This window comes from Balaenoptera musculus, chromosome 1 (assembly GCF_009873245.2).
Source record: "Balaenoptera musculus isolate JJ_BM4_2016_0621 chromosome 1, mBalMus1.pri.v3, whole genome shotgun sequence".
In the NCBI taxonomy this organism is placed as follows: Eukaryota; Metazoa; Chordata; class Mammalia; order Artiodactyla; family Balaenopteridae; genus Balaenoptera; species Balaenoptera musculus.
The window spans coordinates 8,151,731-8,174,988 of NC_045785.1; the positions used below are offsets into that span (position 1 = coordinate 8,151,731).

At 52.5% G+C, this 23,258-nt stretch overlaps 1 protein-coding gene across 16 annotated transcripts in view; it reads right to left on the bottom strand.

The window, feature by feature from the left end:
- Positions 1-23,258, bottom strand: part of CASZ1 (castor zinc finger 1) — a 156,977-nt gene that overhangs the window by 115,817 nt on the left and 17,902 nt on the right. For 10 of the 16 annotated variants that reach the window (XM_036855103.1, XM_036855226.1, XM_036855151.1 and 7 more), the window contains exons 2-3: positions 1,394-1,548; positions 965-1,126 (exon numbers count right to left, since the gene is read on the bottom strand). In XM_036855103.1, the coding sequence (XP_036710998.1) occupies positions 965-1,079 (115 nt within the window). In that variant the 5' untranslated portion in view covers positions 1,080-1,126; positions 1,394-1,548. Of the gene's footprint in view, positions 1-964; positions 1,127-1,393; positions 1,549-2,446; positions 2,544-19,830; positions 19,843-23,258 lie in introns of those variants that run through there. The other 6 variants (XM_036855217.1, XM_036855207.1, XM_036855160.1 and 3 more) reach the window with 4 other exon arrangements.

Genomic DNA, 23,258 nt, shown 5'->3' on the forward strand with positions numbered 1-23,258 from the left:
TCAAGGAAGTAGAGTCGAGCAAGAAGAGCCCAGGAAGGAGCAGAGAAGTACAGGTGCCGGTGCTGACCCAGCCAGAGGGCTGCACAACCAACAGTCTACACGGCCCCATCGCCATCAGGGGACAACAGCCGTGCATCTTAAATGTGGATGGACCAGTTCCCGGACGGTGATCGCATTCTGGACACCAGGAAGAAGAGTCTCAGACACACAATTGCTCCACCACAACAACCAGAGGCCACATTTACATCTGATTTGCAAATCTCTAGGCCTTATCCAGGGTTTCTGCTAGTTCCCGAGGTGGCATGGCCCGAAATGACCAGGACTGCAGCTCTGGGGACCACTCAAACCCCAGTGGGCACCAAGGCACCCATCTCTGCAAGTGCTTCCTCCCTGCAAGTTCAAAGTCCAGAGTTGCAGCACTTGGCCACTGGAGGGAGGGGCAGGACACGTCTGCCCTTGGCGCCCATGGGAGGGAGAGCACAGGTGGGTGAGCTGGGGCTGCGGACTCCAGCCTGGCACACACAAGAGAAGCAGCCCCCAGCCCTGCCCTCCCAGCCACACTCTAGGCCCTCAGCCTCAGCCCCCACCCTAAGACGCTGTCCGTCAACTTTACCAATGCCCAACCCCTCTGGGCCAGTTCCCTCCGGATCTTAAGAGAATATTGACTAATGATCAATACGTGGTAAGTCACCTGTTGTGTGTCAACCCTCCACCCCAAGAACTGCCAAGTTTGACACCTACAGGTAAATATCTGACAGTACCAGACCTATAGACTACCCACCCCAGGCGTAAGTACCTGCCTTAAGCAAGGGCTACTTCTGAGCCGGGGTCAAAAGATACCTGTGGCCTCTTCTCTAAGGAGGGTCCTGCCTGGGCTGGCGCGCCACCAGGAGAGCCCCAACAAGTCATGCATGAGCTCAGAGCAGAGCAGGAGCCGCTGGACACACAGACAGGCTGGACTTACCGTTCCCAGAGGTGATGTTCATAAATGACCTGACACGTAGCTCCAGGAGTAGTGTCTGCCAGGGCACAGGCCTCACCCGGAGTACCTGCACGCTGCTGGCACCATTCAATGTCATACAATGGTAATGCTGGGAGAATTCTTCAGGGTCAGTTATTCCAACCTCTTTATTTTACAGGTGGGGAAACAGAGGTCCAGAGGGGAAAAAGCAGTGAGTCGACAGCAGAGCCAGGGCCAAAATGCAGATATCCTGTTCCTAGGCCCCGGCTCTTTTCTCGAATTTGCAAATTCTCACTTTCACTTGGGGTGGCTAAGCTACCACCGCGGAGAAAGGCCTACGCAGTCCCTCCCCTAAGAAGGAAGCCCTGACCTGGTCAATCACAGCTCCCACCCACGTTTCCCAGTGGCATCTTGGGAGTGGGGAGCAGCTACCTTTGCATCCCAAGAAGCCGGGGTCCGAAGTCCATTCCAACACACACCACAAGAGTTGCAGGACCCCCTTCTACAGGATGGGTCGACGCCGTAACAGCGGGAAAGGCAGGTGGGCTGGAGAGGGTCTTTGCCTTCACTCAGCGAGGTCTGTTTACCTACCAAAAGGAGAAAGGAAAACAGATTATTAGGCTACAACTGAGACCCACAAAGCTACTCAGAGAGAAGGACAATGGAGGGTAAGGTTCGGACACCTTGCCTGGCAACAGGCCAGCAAGGTAAGAGATTCTTGGACCTTGTCTACCAATCTGCAGATGGCATTGCCGTGGTACGTGCCATGCCTGACCCTACAACAAATGCACCCTTTGCACAATTATTAGCCAACTGCTATGCAGTCGTCGCACCTAGTAAAAGAATCAAACAGGTAGAAACAAAAATAGGCCAATCAGGTGCCACCCCAGGTAACAACAGAGTGATCACACCCTAGATTTGGCACCTGAGGTGAAAGGTCAGCCTGACAGTGAATCAAGCTGACACTGGAAACCAGATCAGACCCATGCAACCAAACTAACCCTTGACCTCCCCAACCTCCTGCTCCCTCCAGACTTTCCCTCCACCAGCTCCCAGCTGCTCCCATGACCCCCTGATGGCCTTATGGAAGTCTCTAAAAATGGAATCAACAGGTGTCCCCGTAGCTACCAGGATGGTGATTTTGGCTACTTCTCTTTCTTTCCCCCTCCCCACTCTGGTACTGTGACCTTACATCTCATAAAAAAGAAAAGAGGGTGAGATTCCATTGTGATAGGTGTTGAGCCAAAAAAATGTGGCCAAAGAAAGTTGGTGCCCTGCTACCGGCAACCTTTGTGTCAATTTAAGCAAATATTGTGGTGTTTCCATGGTGATTCCTGTTTTGAATATCCACTACACTCACTTTTTAAAGGGCTTTTCCTGTTTGCGTTTCAACTTCAAACCTGTAAATATTTTCAGCCTTTTTAGAAAAATTAGCCCACGTGCATGCAGACACAGACACACCGCCACCAACCTCGGCACACCAACCTCCCAGGCCTGGAGTCCCAGCCTCATGGATGTGAGAGTGGGGTGCAGGAACCCCGAGGGCGCTGTCCGTCTGCTCGCACACCCACCCTGCGTACAAGGCTGGCATGAGGGAAGGTGGCGGCTGAAATGCCAGTCCTTTCCTTCCCCCTCTGCCAGGGCACTGCAGTACCCACAGTGCCTGGTCTGTGTATTCCCAAAGCCTGTGAGTGGGCTCGGCCCCGATTCCACAGTGTGGCACGGTGTGGGCAGCTGCCTGGCAGGTTCTCCCACTTGGCCCAGCCCCTGGATCCCCTGGGGCCTCCCTGGAGTGCATGAACCCCTCCTCTCTTGCCTCCCAAGGTTGGGCCATGAGTGGAAGGGGGAGTTGGTGCTTCAAAGGCAAGAGCTTCCAGCATCAGCTCCACCCTACCTCCGCTCTGGGCAGTGCCACCGAGACCAGCTCCCCGGGAGAAGCATCGGGGAGGGCCTGCAACAGTGGTCCCGGGCTTGGAGCAGCCCAGGTCCCACCCCACCCTTTAGCACCAGACAGGGTTAACAGCGGGTTTCCTGGTTTCCATGGATTCCCGCCAGGCCCCTAATGTGAGTTTCGTGTGATTTGGGGGAAGTGGATTTCCTTTGTTTTCCAGTTTGGGAATATTTTTTTCTTTAAAAAAGAGGAAAAAACACTTTAATGGGAACTTCAGGGCCACTGGGAGACTCACTCCTCTGGGCTCTGACACTCCCCTGACTGTTGGTCCAGAATCCCCAAAGCCCGGGGCAGCCCACCCACCGACCAAACATCTCTGAGCTGGAGGAAGGGGTGCCTCTGACCACCTACAGATCCCCACCCCCAGAACACACTTCTGCTGGGGGCGGGGTGCTCCACTCCCATATCCCATCAGAATGACCGCTACCCTACCTGACAGCCAGCTGCTTATACAGCCGGCTGACACTCCCCCCGCTTCCAGGCATACACGTTTCCCCAGAGAAAAGGCAAAGAGCTAGAAAGACCAGAGTCTGACCACACATAAATGGTGAACATGAATGATACCAGGGTCTTACGTCCTGGTCAGAAGGGGGTTCCAGTTACAGGGGAAGAGGGTCTTCCAGACCCTGGTGGGGTCCTTGTCCGGCCTCTGCCAGCTGACGAGGGGCCTGCCCAAGGCAGAGGAACCTTCTCAGCTTTGGCATCAAGGACAACTGAATAAAGGGTGTGTCCAGGCCTCCTCCTCCTCCTCCTCTATCCTCCTCACTCCTGCCATCCTCCAGCCCTGCCAGGGTGCGGCCTTGCTCCAGGACTGTCCCCAACCAAGCAGCCTGACCCAGTTACCAAACCGGGGCGCAGGCCACAGGGCCTGTCGTGGACAGGGCCCTCCCACAGCACAGGCCCCAGGGCCACGGCAGCAGCAAGAATCCTGGTCAGTAGGTGCACAGCCCAAAGGACGGAGCTCTCTGGCCAGCAGCTCTGGGGTGAAGGGGTGAGAAGCCAGGTGCAGGCACGGAAGTAACACTGGGCCAAGAATCAGAAGATAGGGGTCTGAGTCCCAGTTCTGCCGCTTAAGTCACTGTAGGCCCTGGGACAAGCCATGTACTCTCCCCAGGGCCCATCTCCTCGCCCGTCCAGTGGAGATAACACCTTCTTCCCTCCTACCTAGCAGACATGGGGGATCAACAAGAGACGTGAAAGGCGATAAGAGTGTTCCAGAAACGCTCTCGACTAGCAGCACCCTCTTCTTCCAAGTCTCTTCAAGGTAACCTTCCAGAATCTACCCCAAGCAGGCCCATATGCCCCTCTACTCTGCTCCTCATGCAGCCTTCCCTGTGGCATTTAAATCCATACTGGACTAAAGTCATTTGTTCACAAGTCTGTCTCCACCATTGATTTTTAACTCCTCAAGGGCAGAGACCAGGTCTTAATTATCGTTGCGTCCCCGGCATTTAGCACAACAGCTGGCCCACAGTGAGCAGTGTGTTTGTGAAACTGAACTAGTCCCTGATTTCATGTCAGAATCAGATGGGCCTGGCTCAGCTTCATCCCTCTCCTCTGACAGAAAACTTCATCACCTATTTTCACGCTCCCTTCTGTTTAGCTTCCCTAAGCCCCAACCTGTGTCCTGGGCTCTCCCGACTCCTCCATCAACACCGTGAATTAATAACTTTCAGGTTCAAGGAGACCGCTTGGTTACTTGACCCTTCTCCAGCTGATTCCAGTAAGAATTGACTGAGCACCTACTATGTGCCAGAGAACATGCTGGGAGTGGAGGGCACACCCTCTGCCAATAGGCTTATGTGAGAAGTAATGATATTCTTTTTCTGGACGCCTTCTATTCGCCAAGCAACATGCTGAGTGCTGTATGATCTCATTGAATCTTTACAACACAAAGTAGGAAGGATTATGATCCCTGTGGCTAGATTAGGGAGGGCAGGCACAGAGATACGAAGGGACTTGCCAAAGGTCACACAACTCGCAAGTGCTGGACCCAGGCCTGGACTCGGGCTGACAGACTCCAAGGCCCAACTCACTTGAAAGTTCCTCTTCATCCCCACCCATGACCTCAGCACCCACCCACACCCCATGCTGTTTCCCCTCCTGAATCTCAGTTCTCCTGACCTCCAAACAGGTCTCCATCAAATCCCCCAGAGCCACCCAAAAGCACTCAGAGATCACAACCAGAGGGAAGGCAAAGGCCAGGCTTAGGCGCTTCCTTCCGGCTGGGCGGCAGGTTGGAGGGAGGTGAGGCCTACGGTGACGCACCTAGTGAGCAGGAGGAACCCCTGGATCCACCTGGTAAACAGGGTCCCAGCTGTGGGCGTGACCTCCTGGCGAAAGAGGGGGCTGAGCCACCCAACGCTGTCACCTGATGGGATAAGGACAAGGCAGCCAGTCGGGAGAGGGCCACTCTAAGTCAGGAGGCCCTGTGGGCACGGGACAACTTCTATTTCTTCTCTCCAGACAAAGGGTAAGCTAAGCGGCTTTACCCGGGGGGTGGGTGGGTACACAGAGATTTCGGCTACCTCCCCCAAAGCGGTACCTCCTACTGCAATGAACACCTGCCTCAGAGATGCAGGACTGAGAAGCAGGGCCACAAGATCCCCTGCTTTTCACTGGATGAATGTGCAATGGGGGGGGGGGGCGGGGTGGCACCCATCATCTCCCCAAAGGCGAGAAGACACTGGGGGGGTGGCAGGAAAAGATCTATACCCGAGAGGATAAAGGGGTGGAAGATCAGGCTGGGCGGGGAGAGGACAGAGCCCTAATGAGCAGATTTCATAAACCACCTGGAGTGAAAACAAAAGCGCAGACGTGCACATTGCCCAACTTCAGGGCTGTATGGAAAAGGGAAAAAAAAAAAACAACAATAAAAAAATCCACATCTTAATACAAAAATCCTACATGATGTGTCGTGGCACGAAAGTGTTTTTCACTGCATTTTTCATCTGTGATCTCACACAGCCTACGATGGGTACGCCCAACGCAGCAGGTATTTGATGGTACACAAACAGGGCAAACACATACACAAGCAAAGCAAGGACAGCAAATATTCAAATTGGTCCAAGCTGGCATCTCATGGCTTCAAGTGGCCTCTGGAGATGGCTACGGTGGCTCCGAGAATGGGCCCCTTTAGATTCCTGAGAGAGGAATAAATGGGGCAAGAACACAGCTCAAATGGAAAGAAACATGTGGAGTTGTGAATTCTCAGAACTCCACCGGCGGAACTCCGGGCCAGCTGGTTATGTGGCTTTCTGCACTTACGGTGCTGCCCTGCTGCCGACAGGGGCCAGAGAGGGAACCCACACACCAGAGGCCCCTCCTGTGTGTCACTCACCCCACAGTTACTGTCTGTCTCCTTTTTGCCCCACCCCTCCCCCTTTTTAATTGTTGGATGAGTTTACAGAGCTGTGTGCCAAAAACAATCAACTCTAGGGAACGGAGTTATACAGAAAAGGGCGTGTCACCAGAGGGAGACGGATATCCATGGAAACCACCACCTTTTCACAGTAGCCTAGGTAAAGCCAGTGGGAGGGGGGCAGTGTGGGCGTGGGGTCACAAGCTCCACCCAGAACAGGGCCCCGCTTAATGCTGGGGTCACTGAGGAGCTGAGGGAGCCACGTCTAGTACAGAGGGTCAGGAAGTAGGGTCAGCCAGAGACCACCACCAAGGGCAGGGCTGTTGGAACTCAAGTGTGCACACACACACTCGTGTGCACACACATGCCACCCCACCAGATCACTGGGACAGCAGTGGTTTAGTGCTTTAGTGTACAAGCTTGGGAGCCAGGCTGCCAGGTATGAGCTGCCATTTACAAGCTGTGTGACCCTGGGCAGACTACTTTAACTTCTCTGTGCCTCAGTCTCCCCATCAATAAAATGGAGATAATAATAGTACCTCCTGCATACAGTTATGAGGATAAAATAATGTATTATGTGTAGCATGCTGAGAAAAGTAACTGGCACATAGTACGTGCTATAAGTACTTAATAAATAAAATCAATCAAAAGGGCTAAATGAAGAGAACGGGGGAAAGGTTTCCAGCCTCTGCCCCTGTAGAGGAGGAAAATAATAATAGTTCACATTTATTAAGTACTATGTACCAAGGACCTTAATACATTAATGCATGTAATCATCACAAGAATCCAATGAGACAGTTTATTATCCCAATTGGACAGTTGAGGAACTAAGACTCATAGAGGGATGTGACCCATGCAAGGTCACACACCGGGAAGTGATTTGAACCCAGGCCTGCCTGACACCTGCGCAACACGCTGCTTGGCAAGGAGAGGGAGAGGGAAGCCGGTGGGGAGGAAGCAAGGGAGGGATGATGAGCTTCCAGGAGGTTCTCTTTCCAGACTGGACTTAGATGCACAGCAGTGCAACCCAGATGCGTTTTCCCCAAGCTTACAAAGGAAAACGGAAATCCTCCAAGCCAGTGACTGCCGATGGAAGGAACAAGAAGTAGGGGAAAGCTGAGATGGCCAACGGGCTCAGGTATCCACATTCCTCAGGAGGTCCTGTCCCAGTCCTGACCCCAGGAGACAAAAGATGCTCTCCAGAATCAGGAGGTCCTGGAGGGGAAGCAGCAGAGTTTGGGGCCCACCTCCCATCACTGAAGGCCCAAAGCCTGGGAAAGGTCCTACTTCTGGGTCAGAATCCTGTGAACAACCCAAGCGTCTGCCTTCTAAGAACTTAGGCAGATTCCTGCAGGGGACAGGGCACAGGCGAGGAGAGCCTAGGCCTCCCCTGTGGCGAGGCCGGGCCCACGGAGGCCCAGGAGGTCTGGGAGGCTGAGAGCTGCAGTCAGAGGCTGTCCACCCTGAGCCGTCTGGTTCTCACCCTGCTCGGAGACAGAGGTCACACAGGCTTGGTGGCTCAGCCCTTTCTGCCATCGACCACCCAAACTCATTCAGATATTTCCTCTCTCCCTTGCTTTTTTAAAAAAATTTAATGTTCTCTATAATTCATCCGTCCCAGAAGATAATCGATAGAGCCCGTAATGAAAATCTGAGCCATATTTTATGATCCGCTGCAAGCAGAAAGGGCCACATCAGCAGGTCCGGTTTCGGCTCTCCCTATCTGTCTTGCCCACTGCCCCGGGGATTACTTATCCAGCCTGCCCTGCCCACAGCCCCTCACCCAGAGCTCTGCCCCTGGCCACCCAGGAGGGTGTGGACCGCCCAGCTGGAAGAGAGGCTTGGACCACCACCCCGGCGTCACCCCGGCACCCCGACGCTCACTCCACGAACCCCAGTCACAGGATGGTCACCCGCCATTCCAGGGTCTTTCTGGAGCTGCCCCCGACCTGGGACCCTGGCATTCCCTCCCTGGAATCTCACAACCCTCTTCAGTCAGGGCCCTTCCAGAAGCCTGAAGACCCTCACCAGGCCCTGGAGGTCTGCGCAGGCCTCAGGGAGCCAGGCCAGCCCCAACCATGGCATTCGCTCCCCACCAAGAAAGGCCACCCGCTCCTGGGGGGTTCCCTGGGGGTGCTCCTAGGAACACCTGGGACCCTCGGGTCAGTGGAAGCGGGTCACGATTTCTCATTATTACTACCTCGAGCACGTCCCTCCTCTCCCTGGTCTCCGCCCTGTGAGGTGAAGGGTGTGGATGAGCCAGCCTGAGGGGACGCACTGGGGGCTGAGAGGGGCAGCCCCCTCCTGCTCTGACAGGGCCCACTGCGGGGAAACAGAGCCCCGCCCCTTGCCCTGGCACCACCACTGGGAGCCAATCAGCAGGTGAGGCCCTGCTCCTCCCAGAATGCCTTGCTGCCTGGCACCAATCAGAGAGCGGCACATTACCAGTGCCGGGAAGGGCGACCCCAGAGGGCCCAATCAGAGCCCAAAGGATGCTCCAACATCCCAGGAACAAAGACTGAAACCAATAAGAAGTGCGACTCAGCCATATCGTGGACCACTATGCAGCCATTAACAGACAAGTACAGAAAGCAGGAAACTGGGGAGACAGAACTCATATGACTCTATCGTTTAGAATGCTGTCCAGTAGAACTTTCGACGCTATCCAGTACGGTAGCCGCTGGCCGTGTGTGGCTATGGAGCACTCGAAATGTGGCAGGTGTGACTGTGGAGTTGAATTTTTAATTTTATTTAATTTTAGTTTAAGTTTAAATGGCCACATGTGCCTAGAGGCTACTGTATTGGACAGCACAGGTTTAGAGAGAGAATTTCATCGATATAAAAAATTAAAAAGCCTATTATCTCGAGGCAGTAGAACAATCATTATTAACTACAATAACAGAAATAGTTAATGTTCAAGTATGCTGTGTGTCGGGCTCAGTGCTCAGTATTTCATACGGATCATCACACTGAATCCTCCCCACCCTCCAAGATACATACGATCGTTATCCCCACTTTATAGATGAGGAAACCGAGGTTGAACAATGTTAAGTAACTTACCAAGAGTCACAGCGCTGGGGGGCAAAGCTGGGGCTCAAACCCAGGTCACTCTGTTCACCTAACCTGTACTTTTAACTACACTACATGTTTAAAAATTATTTTCTTCACAGTTTTTTGTATTTTCCAATGAGCCATGAGCATGACTTACAATCAGGAAAAACATGTCTTTTTAAAAAAGACCTTAAAAAGAGGCAAATCCTTTTTCCCCAGGAGGGAAGTTTATGAAGAGATTACTGGGGCCCCTGGCCAGCTGGGCCTCCAGCTTTTGATCAGAGAAAGGAGAAGGCAGTGTGGTCCAAGTCCCCTCTGTCCCTGACCCTCCTATTGCCCAGATGCCCGGTACTCAGGAGGCCTCGGGCCCACAGACAATGCTGGGCCTAGGATCCTCCAGCAGCCAGGCTTCCAGTGGGATCCAGTTTCCTCCCAGCCCCACCCTGGAGTCAGTTCCTGACAGGTTTCTCAGCAGTTTTGCAATCATCACCCAGGTCTGCATCTTAAAGAAGGCAGCAGGCCATGGGGCTCTCTGCAAAAGGCAACACACACCATTCTTACCATGGACCACCCTTTCCCACTACCTTCTAGAACAGCCAGGAACTCGGCCAGCAACCAAACCTGGGACATATTGTCTGCCCTCTGTGGGCATGGAGAGGCTTGTTTTTCCCAAGGGGGGACAGTCATTGCCCCCAATTCACCCACTCTTGGGACTGCATCTTGGTTCAGAACAAGGGGGATGAAGAAATTCCCCTTGGAAGACTTCCCTGGTGGCGCAGTGGTTAAGAATCCGCCTGCCAATGCAGGGGACACGGGTTCGAGCCCTGGTCCAGGAAGATCCCACATGCCGCGGAGCAACTAAGCCTGTGAGCCACAACTACTGAGCCCGCGCACCACAACTACTGAAGCCTGCGCACCTAGAGCCCGTGCTCCACAAGAGGAGCCACCACAATGAGAAGCCTGCACACCGCAACGAAGAGTAGCCCCCGCTCGCCGCAACCAGAGAAAGCCCGTGCGCAGCAACGAACACCCAACGCAGCCAAAAATAAATAAATAAATTTATTTAAAAAAAAAAAAGAAATTCCCCGTGATGAAAGAAAAAGGCCCAGCAAGTACTGAGCCCAGCTTGAAATGGAATCAGGGAGGATTCTGAGTTGTTTTTGCCTTTTTTCCATAGCACTAACCTGGAGGGTGGGGGACAGGGAGCGATTACCCCACTTGATCTGGTTTCCATTTCAGCTTTTTATTTTCCCTGAGATGCACAGATAGTTCTGGTTTCGGGGTAGGCAGGATAAATGTCCTTACTTAGAAGGTTTTTATTATTATTATTATTATGGATTTTTGGTTCCGTGCTGTCTGCAGTTCTCTGTCATTTCCAATCTACCTTAAGTTCCCCCTGGATTTATATATTTATTTTGGGGGGTTGGTTTCAGGTGCTTCTAGTTTATCTAACAATCAACCCTGTGAGGTACACTGGGTGTTTCCAGAAATTACATCACAAAAAATCATGCAGTTAAAGTGTAAGGGGAAAAAAAAAAACATAGCTGGTGCTTAATTTTGTATTTTAATTAGCGACTTATTGTAAACGTAGACTTTTAAAATGGAGGCGCCTAAGCAAAGCCAGTAAACACGTTTTTCTAATGAATTAATTTCACCTCTTCCCTCCTCCTCTTCCCCCACCCCTCCTCCTCCTTCTCATCCTCATGGCAAATGTCATCTTCCAGATTGTCTTTGCCCTACTTTTTTTCTACTCCACTTCTTAGTCCTTGCCCAACACATATTAGAAAAAGAATACCCTGAAATAACATCAGGAACCCTGGCACCCAGGACTCTTACAGGAGCCCCGGCTTGTATGACCACGGAAGAAGCCTTGATAGTGAGGGTCCTGGCTGAGGACCCAGCGTGAAGTCTGCCGCGGTGCCCCTTGCTCTGGCCCCAGCCCTGCTTCACTGCTGCCAAAGCCCTCTCTGCTGGGTCCCAGAGATCCCCCTGCTCCTGTCCGTGCCCTAAGCTCAGGAAGGGAGAGAGGAGAAAGCCCAGTGCAGTGCTGAGTGCCAAGGCAACAGGAAGAGGGTGGAGTCGCCGGCCACCTGGAGCCTGAGCAGGAATGAGGTGAAGAGACCTGGAGAGAGAGGGAAGCTCCCGGTGTTGTGAAACCCAAGAGACCTCTGGTTGCCTGGAGGAAGGAGGAGAGGGGGCACGGGAGGGAAAAGGAAGAGGGAACACAGAGCCAGAGAAAAAGAAGCCGAAACTAGAAAGGTCTGTCCAGGTCACGTGGCAGCTCAGAGCAAGGACACATCCATCAGTCCCAAGCACCCCCTGAAGGGTGCTCTACCCCTCATAGAAAGTTCCCAGCTTGGGGGATAGGGGGCAGTGAAGGAGGCTAATTTGCCTCTTTCGGTCTAGTTTCTGGGAGAGAAGGCTGAGGATGGGGACAGAGTTCCCTGCTCCATCCCAGGAAGGGGAGACAAGCCTCAGATGTCCTAGAGAAGGGAAGACCCCCGGAAGCTGCTTCTGCCCATCATCACAAGTGGATACCACGGGGCGCCTCAATGTCGCTGTTCACTGGGGCACATTTGAGCCCTCCTGTCACCCCAGAGGCCAGGCCAGCTTAATGAGGACAGGTGTCCACCCAGAGCACCGACAGGAGCAAGCCTCCTTCCTAGCGCTCCCAAAACAGCGCAGAGACGCTGTGGAGAAACAGGTTTGCTTTGCAGACTCTCTTCTGGGGCAAGTCAGGGTGTTCAGTACCGTGGGCAAAACCCCACCCTGGCCATTTTTATTTCGAGCAGGAAGAACTGTAACGCTGGGCTCAGGAAGGGCTGTCATTTACCTGCTCCTGCCTCATGACCACACTGGTAGGGGAGGGGGACACTCAAGAAGGCTCTAGAACACCTGGTGGCAGAATCCTGACCCCTACTCCCTAAGATTCCCAAAGAAAGGAAGGAGGAGAGGAGGGAAGAACCTCCTTCCTCCAGGGAGGAAGGGGCTGGACCTCCATGTCATCATGCCCCGGTAGGAACCCGGACCCAACCTCACGACAGAGTCTGTTCGGTTCAGCTTCAATCGGAAAGGAAGGCTCCCATCAAACAGGGGCCGGGCAGGGATGTGGGCACTGAGATTAGGAATTTGGAAAACCATCTGAGGAACCTGGCCCTGGGAAGACAGCAACGGGATTTAATACCTTATCCCGGCTGTCTGGTAAACACCCTGAAGCATCCCCACACTCCGTTAGGCAGCCTCGGATCCTCAGGTGTGCCGGCGACGGGCAGGTAGAGACAGACGTGGGCAGAGACAGGAAGGGGGGCAGTGTAGGCCTGAGGGGTGGGGGTGAGGGAGGAGCTGGCCTGGGAGGATGGGATGGGTGGCAGCCAAGCCAGACAGTCAATGAAACAGCTGACAGGTGCAAGGCAGGGGGGCAGGGAGAAGAGAAAGGTGAGCTGGGGGTTCACAATACTTGGGGATGCCACCGTCACACCCCAGGGGGCTCAGCGGGATGAGAGGCAGAGTCAGAGGCTTGTGGGCCAAAGACCTAAGAGTTCTGGCAGCCTTTTCTCCCACCTAAAGGAGAAACCCAGGCCACAGGCTCCTCCAAACCAAACAGGACAAAGCAGCAAGTGGGGGGCTAGCTTCCAGGGTTTACTGGCCACCTATGAGAGCAATCTGCTGGTATCCTTTAGGGTCACCCTCTCCCCAACACACGCACACATATACCGCATGCCGAAAAGAATGTCAAATCAATCAGAATGGACCTTCCTTCTACTCCAGGCTGGAGCTGACATGTGACAACAGGTGTTGAGAAGAAGCAGGGAGGGTGGGGAGCAGCCCTGAGCTACTCAGAGGGGACCCGGCTCTCCAGAGATGGCTCAGGGAGAGTGAAGAGTAGACCAGAAGAGAAGAGGTACCCAGGCTGTTCCTTGGGGTCTTCCGGGGCAAACCACCTTTGCTGTGATCCAAGCACAGAGGTCAAGCCTGCCACCTCTACCACCAGGCCCAAGCAGGCCACACCACTAATCCTCTTTTCCCATTTCCATCTGCTCCTTGATATAATTACAGTTTTGGATTGAAATCCACCCAAAGTAACCCCCCTGCCTGATGCACTCTCCCTGCTCTCAGAGAATCGGGAACCATTTCCAAAGCTAAAAGACGCACCACTTTTAAATGTTTTCATCTCTGGTTTCTTTCAGCAACACTCTCAGAGCTGTCCTGGCCATCTCCACTAGCACTGGCCCTCCCTCTCTGCCCCCTCAGAACCACAGGGCCTCCCGTGTTCCCAGCAGTGGGAAGGAAGAGGTTCCTGGCTTGTTATGGGTCCGGGCTTGGAGTCCCTTGCCTTCTGCACATCCTCTAAACCCCACGATCCCAAGAAATCCCACCCATAGCCCCTTGATCCAAGTGCCCCAGATGGAGAACTTTCCTACTCCAAACATAATCACATGGAACGCTGGCCCTGCTGCTGGAGGCCGGCCTGACCCTCAGACATTTCCCACCACCCAAGTCAATGCAGACCCCTCTGCTCCAAATGCGAGCCTGCAGGCCCTCTAGGAGCCACCAGGAGAGGCTGGGAGCCTGTGCCCACCCTCCCCTGCCCCAGTGCCAAGTTCCCTGCAGCCCGAGAGCAAAATGCTAACACCCAGAGCTCACACCGCCTGCAGTCAAGGGAAGCCTCAAGTGTCTTCTGCCGCCATTTCTGCTCCAGTTTTTCAACTCTGGCTTTGCCAGTATCAACAGTTTGAATCTTTGCATTAAACACACACGCGCGTGCACACACACACACACACACACACACCACTCTCGAACAGGGAGCAAAAACACATAGAGAAAAACCCCACAAGACGTAGGGCTGGGGCTGGAAACCAGCATCACTGGCTCACCGTTTCCCCCGCACCAGGCAGGCAGCCAGAGAACCAGGGCAATACAAGCTACAGACCTCGCCAGACATTAGACCACTTGTTCGGGTCCCTACCCTTTGGAAGCTGGTCCCCCAATGCAGCGCTTTGGGCCATTGCTGCTGATAATTTTTCAGAGATAAACAAACCGGTTTGGATAAAACAAGAACCAACCTGAATTCTTTACCCAAAACTCAAAATGAAACTCTCTCATCATCCCTTTCCTTCCCTTCTCCACCTTCCTGTGCTATCATCCAGTTCCCTAAAATTCAGACAACTTGATTTTTTTAAAGAAAATTCAGTCCTCTAGACTTTTTTGTTCATGGACACTACCATTTGGTCCAACTTGAAGAAATGCTGGCTTATTGAAAACACCCTTTGTCCAGTTTCTCAAGTATGCCCGGGTCAGAAAGAAGAATGGAGAAGGGGGTTGTGCCGGGGAGTCTCTGCCAGACTGGTGTCTGGCCTGGGTCTTTTTCCCTGGCTCTTTTTAGGCTCAGTGTCTTTCTTTCACATTCCCATGGCTCCCCTAAACCTGCAGCCCCTTTAAAAAGGGTGTTGTGTAGACTGGACACCTGGTCTACCCCTCCTTTGGAGTAGCAGAGGAAAGAAGTTGCTCAGTTCCCCTTGGGGGTTCACCAGGTTAACTGAGGCTCAATGTCAAGACAGGAAGGAGGCCAAAGGGCAGAGAGGAAAGACACAGCCCTGAGGTCTGAGGCCACGTGTGTCTCCCTGCAGGCTCAGTGTGTGACGTGTCTGCTGACAACCATTGTCATTCATGCCTGACACACCCTCACCCACCACCCGGTCCCACCCAATCATACCCCCCATGTCCCTCCAGCCTCTCTGTGGGGCATTCTGCTTTATGCCCTAAGCTAGTCTGGAACCTCTGCCAGGGCTCCCGCCTCCCAAGTCACCATCAGTGGGGTCTGCTAGGTCCCTGTAGCTAATTTACACCCGTCAGGGTATAAAATAGCAGAGGCATAAATGAAAAGTCCAATTTCTTCAAATTTGCATTGTAAAACCATCCTTCAACTTCCTTGAAATAAATTTTACTATTTTATTAGTGCAAACAAAATGGTAATAAAACACTAATACAGCGCCTTGTATCCAGGGGAAGAGCTAAAATTAACATAGAGCGAGCAGTGTTTGCTATTACATTCAATTACCTTTTTACTTGAGATTTACATTCTCATCCCCTTAATCTCCATAGTAGTGGCTTCAAAATCATCCCTCCCAGGCTCTGCCCTTCCGGAGCCACCACAGCTGGAAGCCAGGCCTCCTGCCCAGATGGTGCTCACGCTGGGCATGGCGCCTGCCCCTTTCACCACAGCTGCCTCTTGTCACAGGGTACCACTTCTCTCCCCTGCTCTTAATTTTCTCACGTCTCAGCCTCTGAGTACTCAAACCAAAGGGCTCTGACACGAGCCACATTCAGACATGCAGTTATCAGTAAGCAGGTGCACGGGGCATGGGCCGGGGGCATTGCTTGATGAGCCTCTAAAGGCTGTCCCCGGCACAAGAAAGGGGCAGGGAGCTAGCTCATGGGAGCCCTGGGAAAACTGGCATCTCTGGTTTGACAGGTTTGCTGCATGGCGCAGCTGGGGACTCTGGATTGTGGCAGGAAGCTCCACCGTCCAAAAGTAGGAAGGGACGAGGAACCACTGGGTCCAGGCTCTTACTCTATCCATAGACAGCAAAGCTGAGGTCTTGGGAAGTGGCTGCTTGTGGGTGACAGAGGTGGGGCTAGAACCCCCTCATCCTGTCTCACCGTCCAGCACACGTTCCTCAGCAGAGACAGTCCCTGAAACCAGAAGACCAGTCACCCAACCACAGCCACAGAGCGTCTGACCCACCGGGAGGGTCCCTTTGTTTCCTGTAAGTGGACGCAAGCAGGATTTCTTGTCCTTGGGGACTGGTCAGCCTTGCCCTGAGCCATCGGGAGAGATGACCATGTTTCCAAGTGGCACAAAGACTCAGTCCTGGTTCCAAATCTGTCACTGACTAGCTGTGTGATCTTAGACAAGGTACCTCCCCTCTCTGGGCCTCAGTTTCTTCATCTGTAAAACAAGCACAATCATCCCTGTGCTGCCTTCTCAGGAATGGTCACAGTGACTGAAAGATCAGGAAGTCACATTAAAGCCCACGTAGCCTCGGAGGTTTGACAGCAAATCCGCTTCCGAGATGGCCTCGGCAAGGGCAGACGGGAGCCCTGGAATAAGGTCGACAGCGCTGGGATCCTCATCAGGGTCTCAGACTGGGGCACCTGAGTTCCAGGCCAGGCCACCTCAGACCGCTGTGACTCTGCCTTTAACCCACAAGCCTCCTTCTCTTACTGGTCACCCTGTTGCCAAAGAGCCTGGATTATTCCTACAAAATCCTTTGAACTAATTCTGAAGAAAGAATTGCCAATCAGCCCAGGGTCCGGGCTGCCTGACAGGTTCACTAGGAGAACTGGTTTGGGGGATGGGGAAAAGGTAATATGGGAAAAAATAGATGTAAGCCCCCATAAATTTTACTTGGCCTGGCTATTACAACTGGGGGAAAAAGTGATTAAGACTAAAGGGGACACACGTACACACAATCACAATCACCCACAATCATATCACAATCACACAACCTCACATATAATTACTTACACAATCAATCTCTCTCACACACAATCACACACACAATCAATCTCACATACACAGTCACACACATTCATACAATTTCACACAACCATTCACACAAATCACTCACACAATCTCACAACCATATACAATCACTCACACACAATTTTACACATGTACAACACATGCAACCACACAATCACGCACACACACACAACTACACACACACACACCCATTCCCAACTCTCTCCTCCCAAGGTCTTTCTTCCTAAATCTTATTCTTAAAATGTCTTCCAATGGACACTGGGAGGAACATTCTGGTCCAGACTGGTACAAGGCAAACCTGTCCTCACCCCTGATTCACATGAAATTCTGAACACTAGCACAGAGTTGCTTCTGGGACACCAGGAGGTCGGAACCTTCTTTAAACCCAACCGGAAGTGAGGGCAAAGGCTGTTGGCAGTTGGGCGGTACTGGCTAGAACAGCCAAGTGAAACGTTCATGTTCACCAGAGCCCAACCTGGCCGTCCTTGCTCCGGCCCTTTCTGCCTGGGTCCTTCCACTCCCACCCCCATCAAGTTCTAGCCCAGAGATGAGTGTCACGAAATAGCTTTCATGTTCCACAAACAAAAGGCAAAACCCCCTGCAAGAGGCAACCCCACGCACAAAACGTGAGGCGTTTTATTCGGTTCAAACTGGTCCTCTGCATTTTTTCCTCCTTATTTTTTTCTCCCCACTGGGGAAACAAAAGAAAGTTTGTTGTTGAGGCTCAAACGTTTCTTGGGCCTTGTCCGAGTTCTACCTTGTTTTTCTTTTCCTTTTTGTCTGCCCCACACCCCACCCCGCCATCCCTGCCTCCCCACCTTGAATAAATAAAGCACCCGAAGCTGGCACAGGCTGGTAAGGAAAGTACAAACTATCTCATAATTTTATAATTTTTTTTTTTTAATACACTGGCCTAGGGTTTTGGGCAAAGGACAAAAGCTATTGTTGAACAGCATAACACGAAGGTCTGAGTCACCGATACGCCTCGGCTTCTGGAGATCTCATAGGTTTCTGGGGCTGGCACAGCCGTGGGTGCAGGCGCCCTCTTGCCTGGCACTGTTCCGCCCCTCCCCCTCCCCAGGGCTCCCTACTGGGCCCCCTACTGGGCCTACACGTTGGCGTTGTTGGTTTTTAATCATGGGGGGAATTTAAAGAAAATGTTGTGAAATAAAAAACAAATCACCGTCGTCCCATCACCCTCACTCTATCATCTTCATTTCGGAGGATTACCTTGCAAGCTTTGTCCATACGCATTTGCAATTTTTATATAGTTTCTATCGTGGCGTTCACAATACTTGGCCTTCAGTGTGTTGTTTTGTTTTTTCACTCACGTAATAAACATTTTTCCATGTTTCGAAATCATCTGCAGGATCATTACTTGCATAGGTGACAGTATTTCTTCTGCCGTGTTATTCTTGGGCTGACGCTATGAGGCGAGATGGGGAGAAGGGGGCCGGGGAAGACCTCTCCTTGAACTGGATCATTTATCCACATGATTCGAACCAAGGTGGGGGCTTTGCCTGAGTGATCCAGATCACCTTGACCGTGGGGGCCTGGACTTGGAGTGTGTACCTGGAGGAAGGTGGAGGGAGCTCCACTGAAACCCTGCCCGTCCTGTGCGGGTTCCCGAACGCCCGGGCCCCCGTGCCCAGAGAGATGCTGCTTCTAGCAACGGCCTTCATCCCCATGCTGACCTTCACTGCCCCCCCAAACTGCACTTCCTCTTTATAAAGCGCCCTGGCAGCAAAAGGCCCATGACAACACTCGGCTCTCCATTTTTATATCTGAATATCTCAAAGCACTTAGCAGAGACTTTCATTTTCTCATTACCCCAAGGAGAGGAGGTCATTCGGGAAAATGGTACAAATATTCCCATTTGTCAAAAGCAAGAAGGAAGTGAGTTAAAAGGAAAATTCTACCACTTAACTGAGCAAAACCAACCCAGGAGGGAATACAGGGGTCTTTTTCACCACCCCATTCACCCAGTTTGCTTTCTCCAGTGCAACTTCAGGAACCTCATTACCGAAAAGATGGCTCCGGGCCAAAACCAGGTTTCCATTTTGCCGAGAATCAATCACTCTCCAGCGGCCCCAGCTCAGGAGACCCTCCCATCTCATCCTGGGTCTCAACCCAAATGATATTCTCTTATGATTATAATTATGTAAAATGTATATTACATACATATATATATATACAGACAGCAAAGGAAAGAAACACAGGAAGGAAAAACACTAAATACTAAATGAAGTGGTGTTACCATAGTTCAATTATGGGTGAATTTTCTTCCTTTTACGTATTTTCAAAAACCGTTTAAAATAATGGTTATATTTTCCCAGTGTAAGGAGAAAAGCATGTGTGTCAGAGTCATATCAACCTGCATTCAAACTCCGATTCTCCTTTAACCAGCAGGGTGAACTCAGGTAAATTACTTAACCTCTCTGAGCCTTATTTCCTGATCGGGACAATGGGAATCGGACCACTACCTGCCTGTGTCCTTCAATCCCACAGAAAGTCACAGCACAGCATCTGACACATAGTTGGTGCTTGGTAAATGTCTACTTCCTTCCTCTTTTAATAAAATGAAAATGTAAAACCAACTCAGCTCGCTTGCTGACCCTTGGAGACAAAAGCAGGACGCTTTACCTCCTCCCCGACTCCCTCCACATCCGTCATCCTTTCACGTGTCTCCCCTTGCCCCACCCCCAGCAAGGCCCCCGCACACAGATCTGAGGATGCTGGTCCTGGCTCTCCTGTGACTCACCTGGAGGGCGAGGAAGGGGGCTCTGGGATGAGAGGACGAGCCCCTCTCTGACCCCCTCCCCCAGGACCGGCCCAGGCGAGTCCCTCCGGGAGCAAACAGGCCTCGTGCAAGGACCCGGAGGACACAGAGGGTGATCCCTGGGTTTGAACCTTTGCTGGCAGCCGCCCTCCAGGAACAGGTGCCAGGCTGCAAAGGCCACCTGCACCTGGGGGAGAGCAGGGGCCACGCTCCCGACTCTGAGGAGAAGCCAAAGAGAAGCAAGATGGTGCCAGCGTCTGGGAGGCGGTTCCTCCCTGGGACAGGCAGGGCAGGCCAGGCCAGCCCAGGGGCTGCCACCTTGGGGATCCAAGAGTCCAGCCCTGAGCATGGCAAGCCTCCTCCCTGCTCCCTCCAGGGCTCTGTACTGGACCAACATGTTTGCTTTGCTGGTTTGGCAAGTATGCTTCAGCAAAATTCCAGGGGCCACAGCCACTGGGCCACGGCTCCAGCCTGGCCTAGGGTGTCCTGGAGCCCGAACACAGGGACAGGCCTGAGCCCTCCCCCTTCCTGCCTTCCTGATGACAGATGGGGAGGACGGAGTAGTAACAGTAATAGTAGCAATAATAGCTCCCCTTTGTTACCATGTGCCAGGCCTTGTGTCAAGTGCCTTACCAGCATTATTTCATTTAATCCTTGCAGCAACACCATACTATAGGCACTAGCCTTTAGGGAGGCGCCTAAAGTCGCAGCACTAATAAATGAGGGACTAGGGATCTGAACCTGTGCATCTGACCACTGTTCTCTGGTGCCTCCGCATGGGGGCCTCTCCCAGCACAGCTGCTAAAGTAACGCCACTCCACCAGGTCTTTTCCAGAAGGGGGCCCCTGGGAGGCATCCCCAGCCATGGGGGGATATATACACCCCAAAGAGCAGGCTGGAATTCTGCCAGAATGAGTGTTTCTCCTTGCCTCTTGCCCCCCAGGAAGAGGAGAGATGCCACACCTCCACCGAGAGAGGACAGTCAGACTAAAGAGATGCCATTTTACAAACATGGGGTGACTGGAGGAGCATCTGCGAGGTGGCAGTATTTCCCTCCCTGGCTCTCTTGGTAACGTTTAAGTGGCAGGGGGGTGGGGGTCTAGGGACACGGGACCATTGGCAAGAGCCAGGTAGAAATAAATATCTGTCAGCTGATGTACCGGTGTGGACATGGTGGAGACGGAAAATACGGGGGGGCAGGGCCCACGGCACATACGAACCCTCAAAATCACAAGCCTCCCTTGCAAACCAGGGATGATGCCAATTCCAAATGGTGCACCTTTTCTTTTCAAATTAAAACACATCTCTGATGGGGGGCTGGCCGTGGGGAGGGCACCAGACAAGATCCCTGCAGCATGGGCCACCAGCTCCCCAGCTGCCAGCAGCAGGTCCATGGAAGCTGGTGGAGCCCAGCAGGGTGGGGGCCGGGTGGGCCACCCGAGGCAGACAGTCTCCAATCGTGCTGAGCACAGCACATCGCTTCATTCAGGAACCCAGAGTGAAATGTACAGCTGGGTCTAGAGTTGATTCAGCCCTTAACTCGTTCGGGATCGCTGGCGGAGCCACGGAGGCGAAGGGGAGTTTGGGGGTGGGGTGGGGCAACCTGGGGGAGGGGGCTAGGCCATCCCTGGAGAAGGGGGCAGGAGGCTGCGGCAGAACCCCGGCTGATGACGTTGATACACACCAAAAGGGATCATAATTATTTTCAAACCCCCTGTCAAAACCAAACAAGCATTGGGAGTTCAGGGAGGGCTGAGCGAGTGTGTGTTAGGTGGGGGGTACGGGCAGGGGAGCTTGTTTTCTACCCATTGCCAGATTTTCATTTACTGTCAGCTCCAATCCGTTCGGAACTCACTGACTCAATTGCCTTTTCACGGGGAAAGGAGCCTGCACAATGCAGGGGACTTTTCAGCTCCACATTAGCACACAGGGCACTGGGCAATTTCCAGGAATAAACACACACGTCCCTCCCAGAGGCCGCCAACCCCACCTCCACCCGCAAACAACCCAGCTAGCCCTGTCAGGGCCACATCTGCTCTCCCCCATTTTCCCCCCAAAACTATTTTTTTTTAATGTAGTTTGGCCCATAGAGAAGAGTGTGTGTGTGTATGTGTGTGTGTTACACACACACACACGGGCACGCTTATACATGTGTTGGAAGGGGTAGGGGGTCTAATTCACAAGTATAATACAAAGGCCTGCAAGAGTTAATTCTGGGGCAGTTTCAGCTCTTCCTTGTGCCGGAAAAAGGAGGGATGGGGAGAGATGGAAAGAAGGGATCCAAATTGGGATCTCAGAAGAAAGGGGTCTGGGAGGGGGCTCATTTAAAGTGCTGATTATGGAGAAATCAGCATTTGGTCAAGCAGTGTCCCTAAGAACTTAGCAGCCACAAAAGCTATTCAATAATCATTATGAAAATAATATCAACAACTATAATTATAATGATTATAATAAGAGTGGTCCCCATTTCTCAAGTGCTCGCTGTGTGCCCAGCACTAGACTAAGTGCTGACACCCATCAACTCAGTTATCGATCGCAAGGACCCAATGAGATGGGTACTATCCACCGTTAGCCCAGTTCCACAGGGTCAGAGAGTTAAGACCCCTGCCCAAGGTCACAAAGACAGTAAGTGGGAGAAGGATTTTAACCCTGTTCTGCTGAACTCTAGCCCCACCTGCCCTGGGAGAGAGGAAACATGCGTGGAATCTATACAGAAGGCAGCCCCAGCAGGACGGAGGCCTTGGCTCCAGACAGGGAGGTCCCTTTGACATGTGGGTACATCCCAGCCGCCCATCACCAACCTCCTTCGCTGTCTCTTGGGGGCTCATCCGTTTAGCCCAGGCTCTGAGGGAAGCACCCTTCTGTCCAATAGAACTTCATGAGACGGAAATGTTCCTTCTCTGTGCTGCATGCTATGGAGGACTTGAAATGCGGCTAGCTCATGGAAGAACTGAATTTTTTTTTTTGGCTATGCCGCGCGGCTTGTGGGATTTTAGTTCCCCCCGAGCAGGGATGGAACATGGGACCTCGGCAGTGAGAGCTCGGAATCCTAACCGCTGGACCGCCAGTGAATTCCCGAAGAACTGAATTTTTCATTTAACTTAATCTAAATTGCCACATGGGCTAGTGGCTACTGTAGTGAACAGTACAGGTCCAGAATCCCTCTAGCTAGCCCTTTCCTTCCCAGCCCAAGAGCTATGTTGGAAATACATGAGAAGTAACCGAAGACAGAAACCTGGCCCAAGACACCCACCTTAGACACCAAGCATCTCCTCCACTCTGTCATGGCCTTTCAAAAACCACTGGTCTGCCTCCAGCTAATCTGTCTCCCTCCCTCCTTTCCGTCTTTCTTTCTTATCTTTCCTTCCTTCCTTCCCTTCTTCCCTCCCTCTCATTCCTTCCTTCTGTTCCTCCATTTCTTTTCCCTCTCTCCTTTCCTCCCTCCCTCCCTTCCTTGCTTCCTTCCTATCTTTCTTTTCTCCCTCCCTCCCCTCCTTTCTTTCTTTCTTAGAAAAAAGCATCAGTTTAATTAGATAAATCCTCAGAGCACGTGGCCTGGAGTTCGTCATGGAAATTAACCTGCTCCCAGATCTCAGATAGTGAAACAAG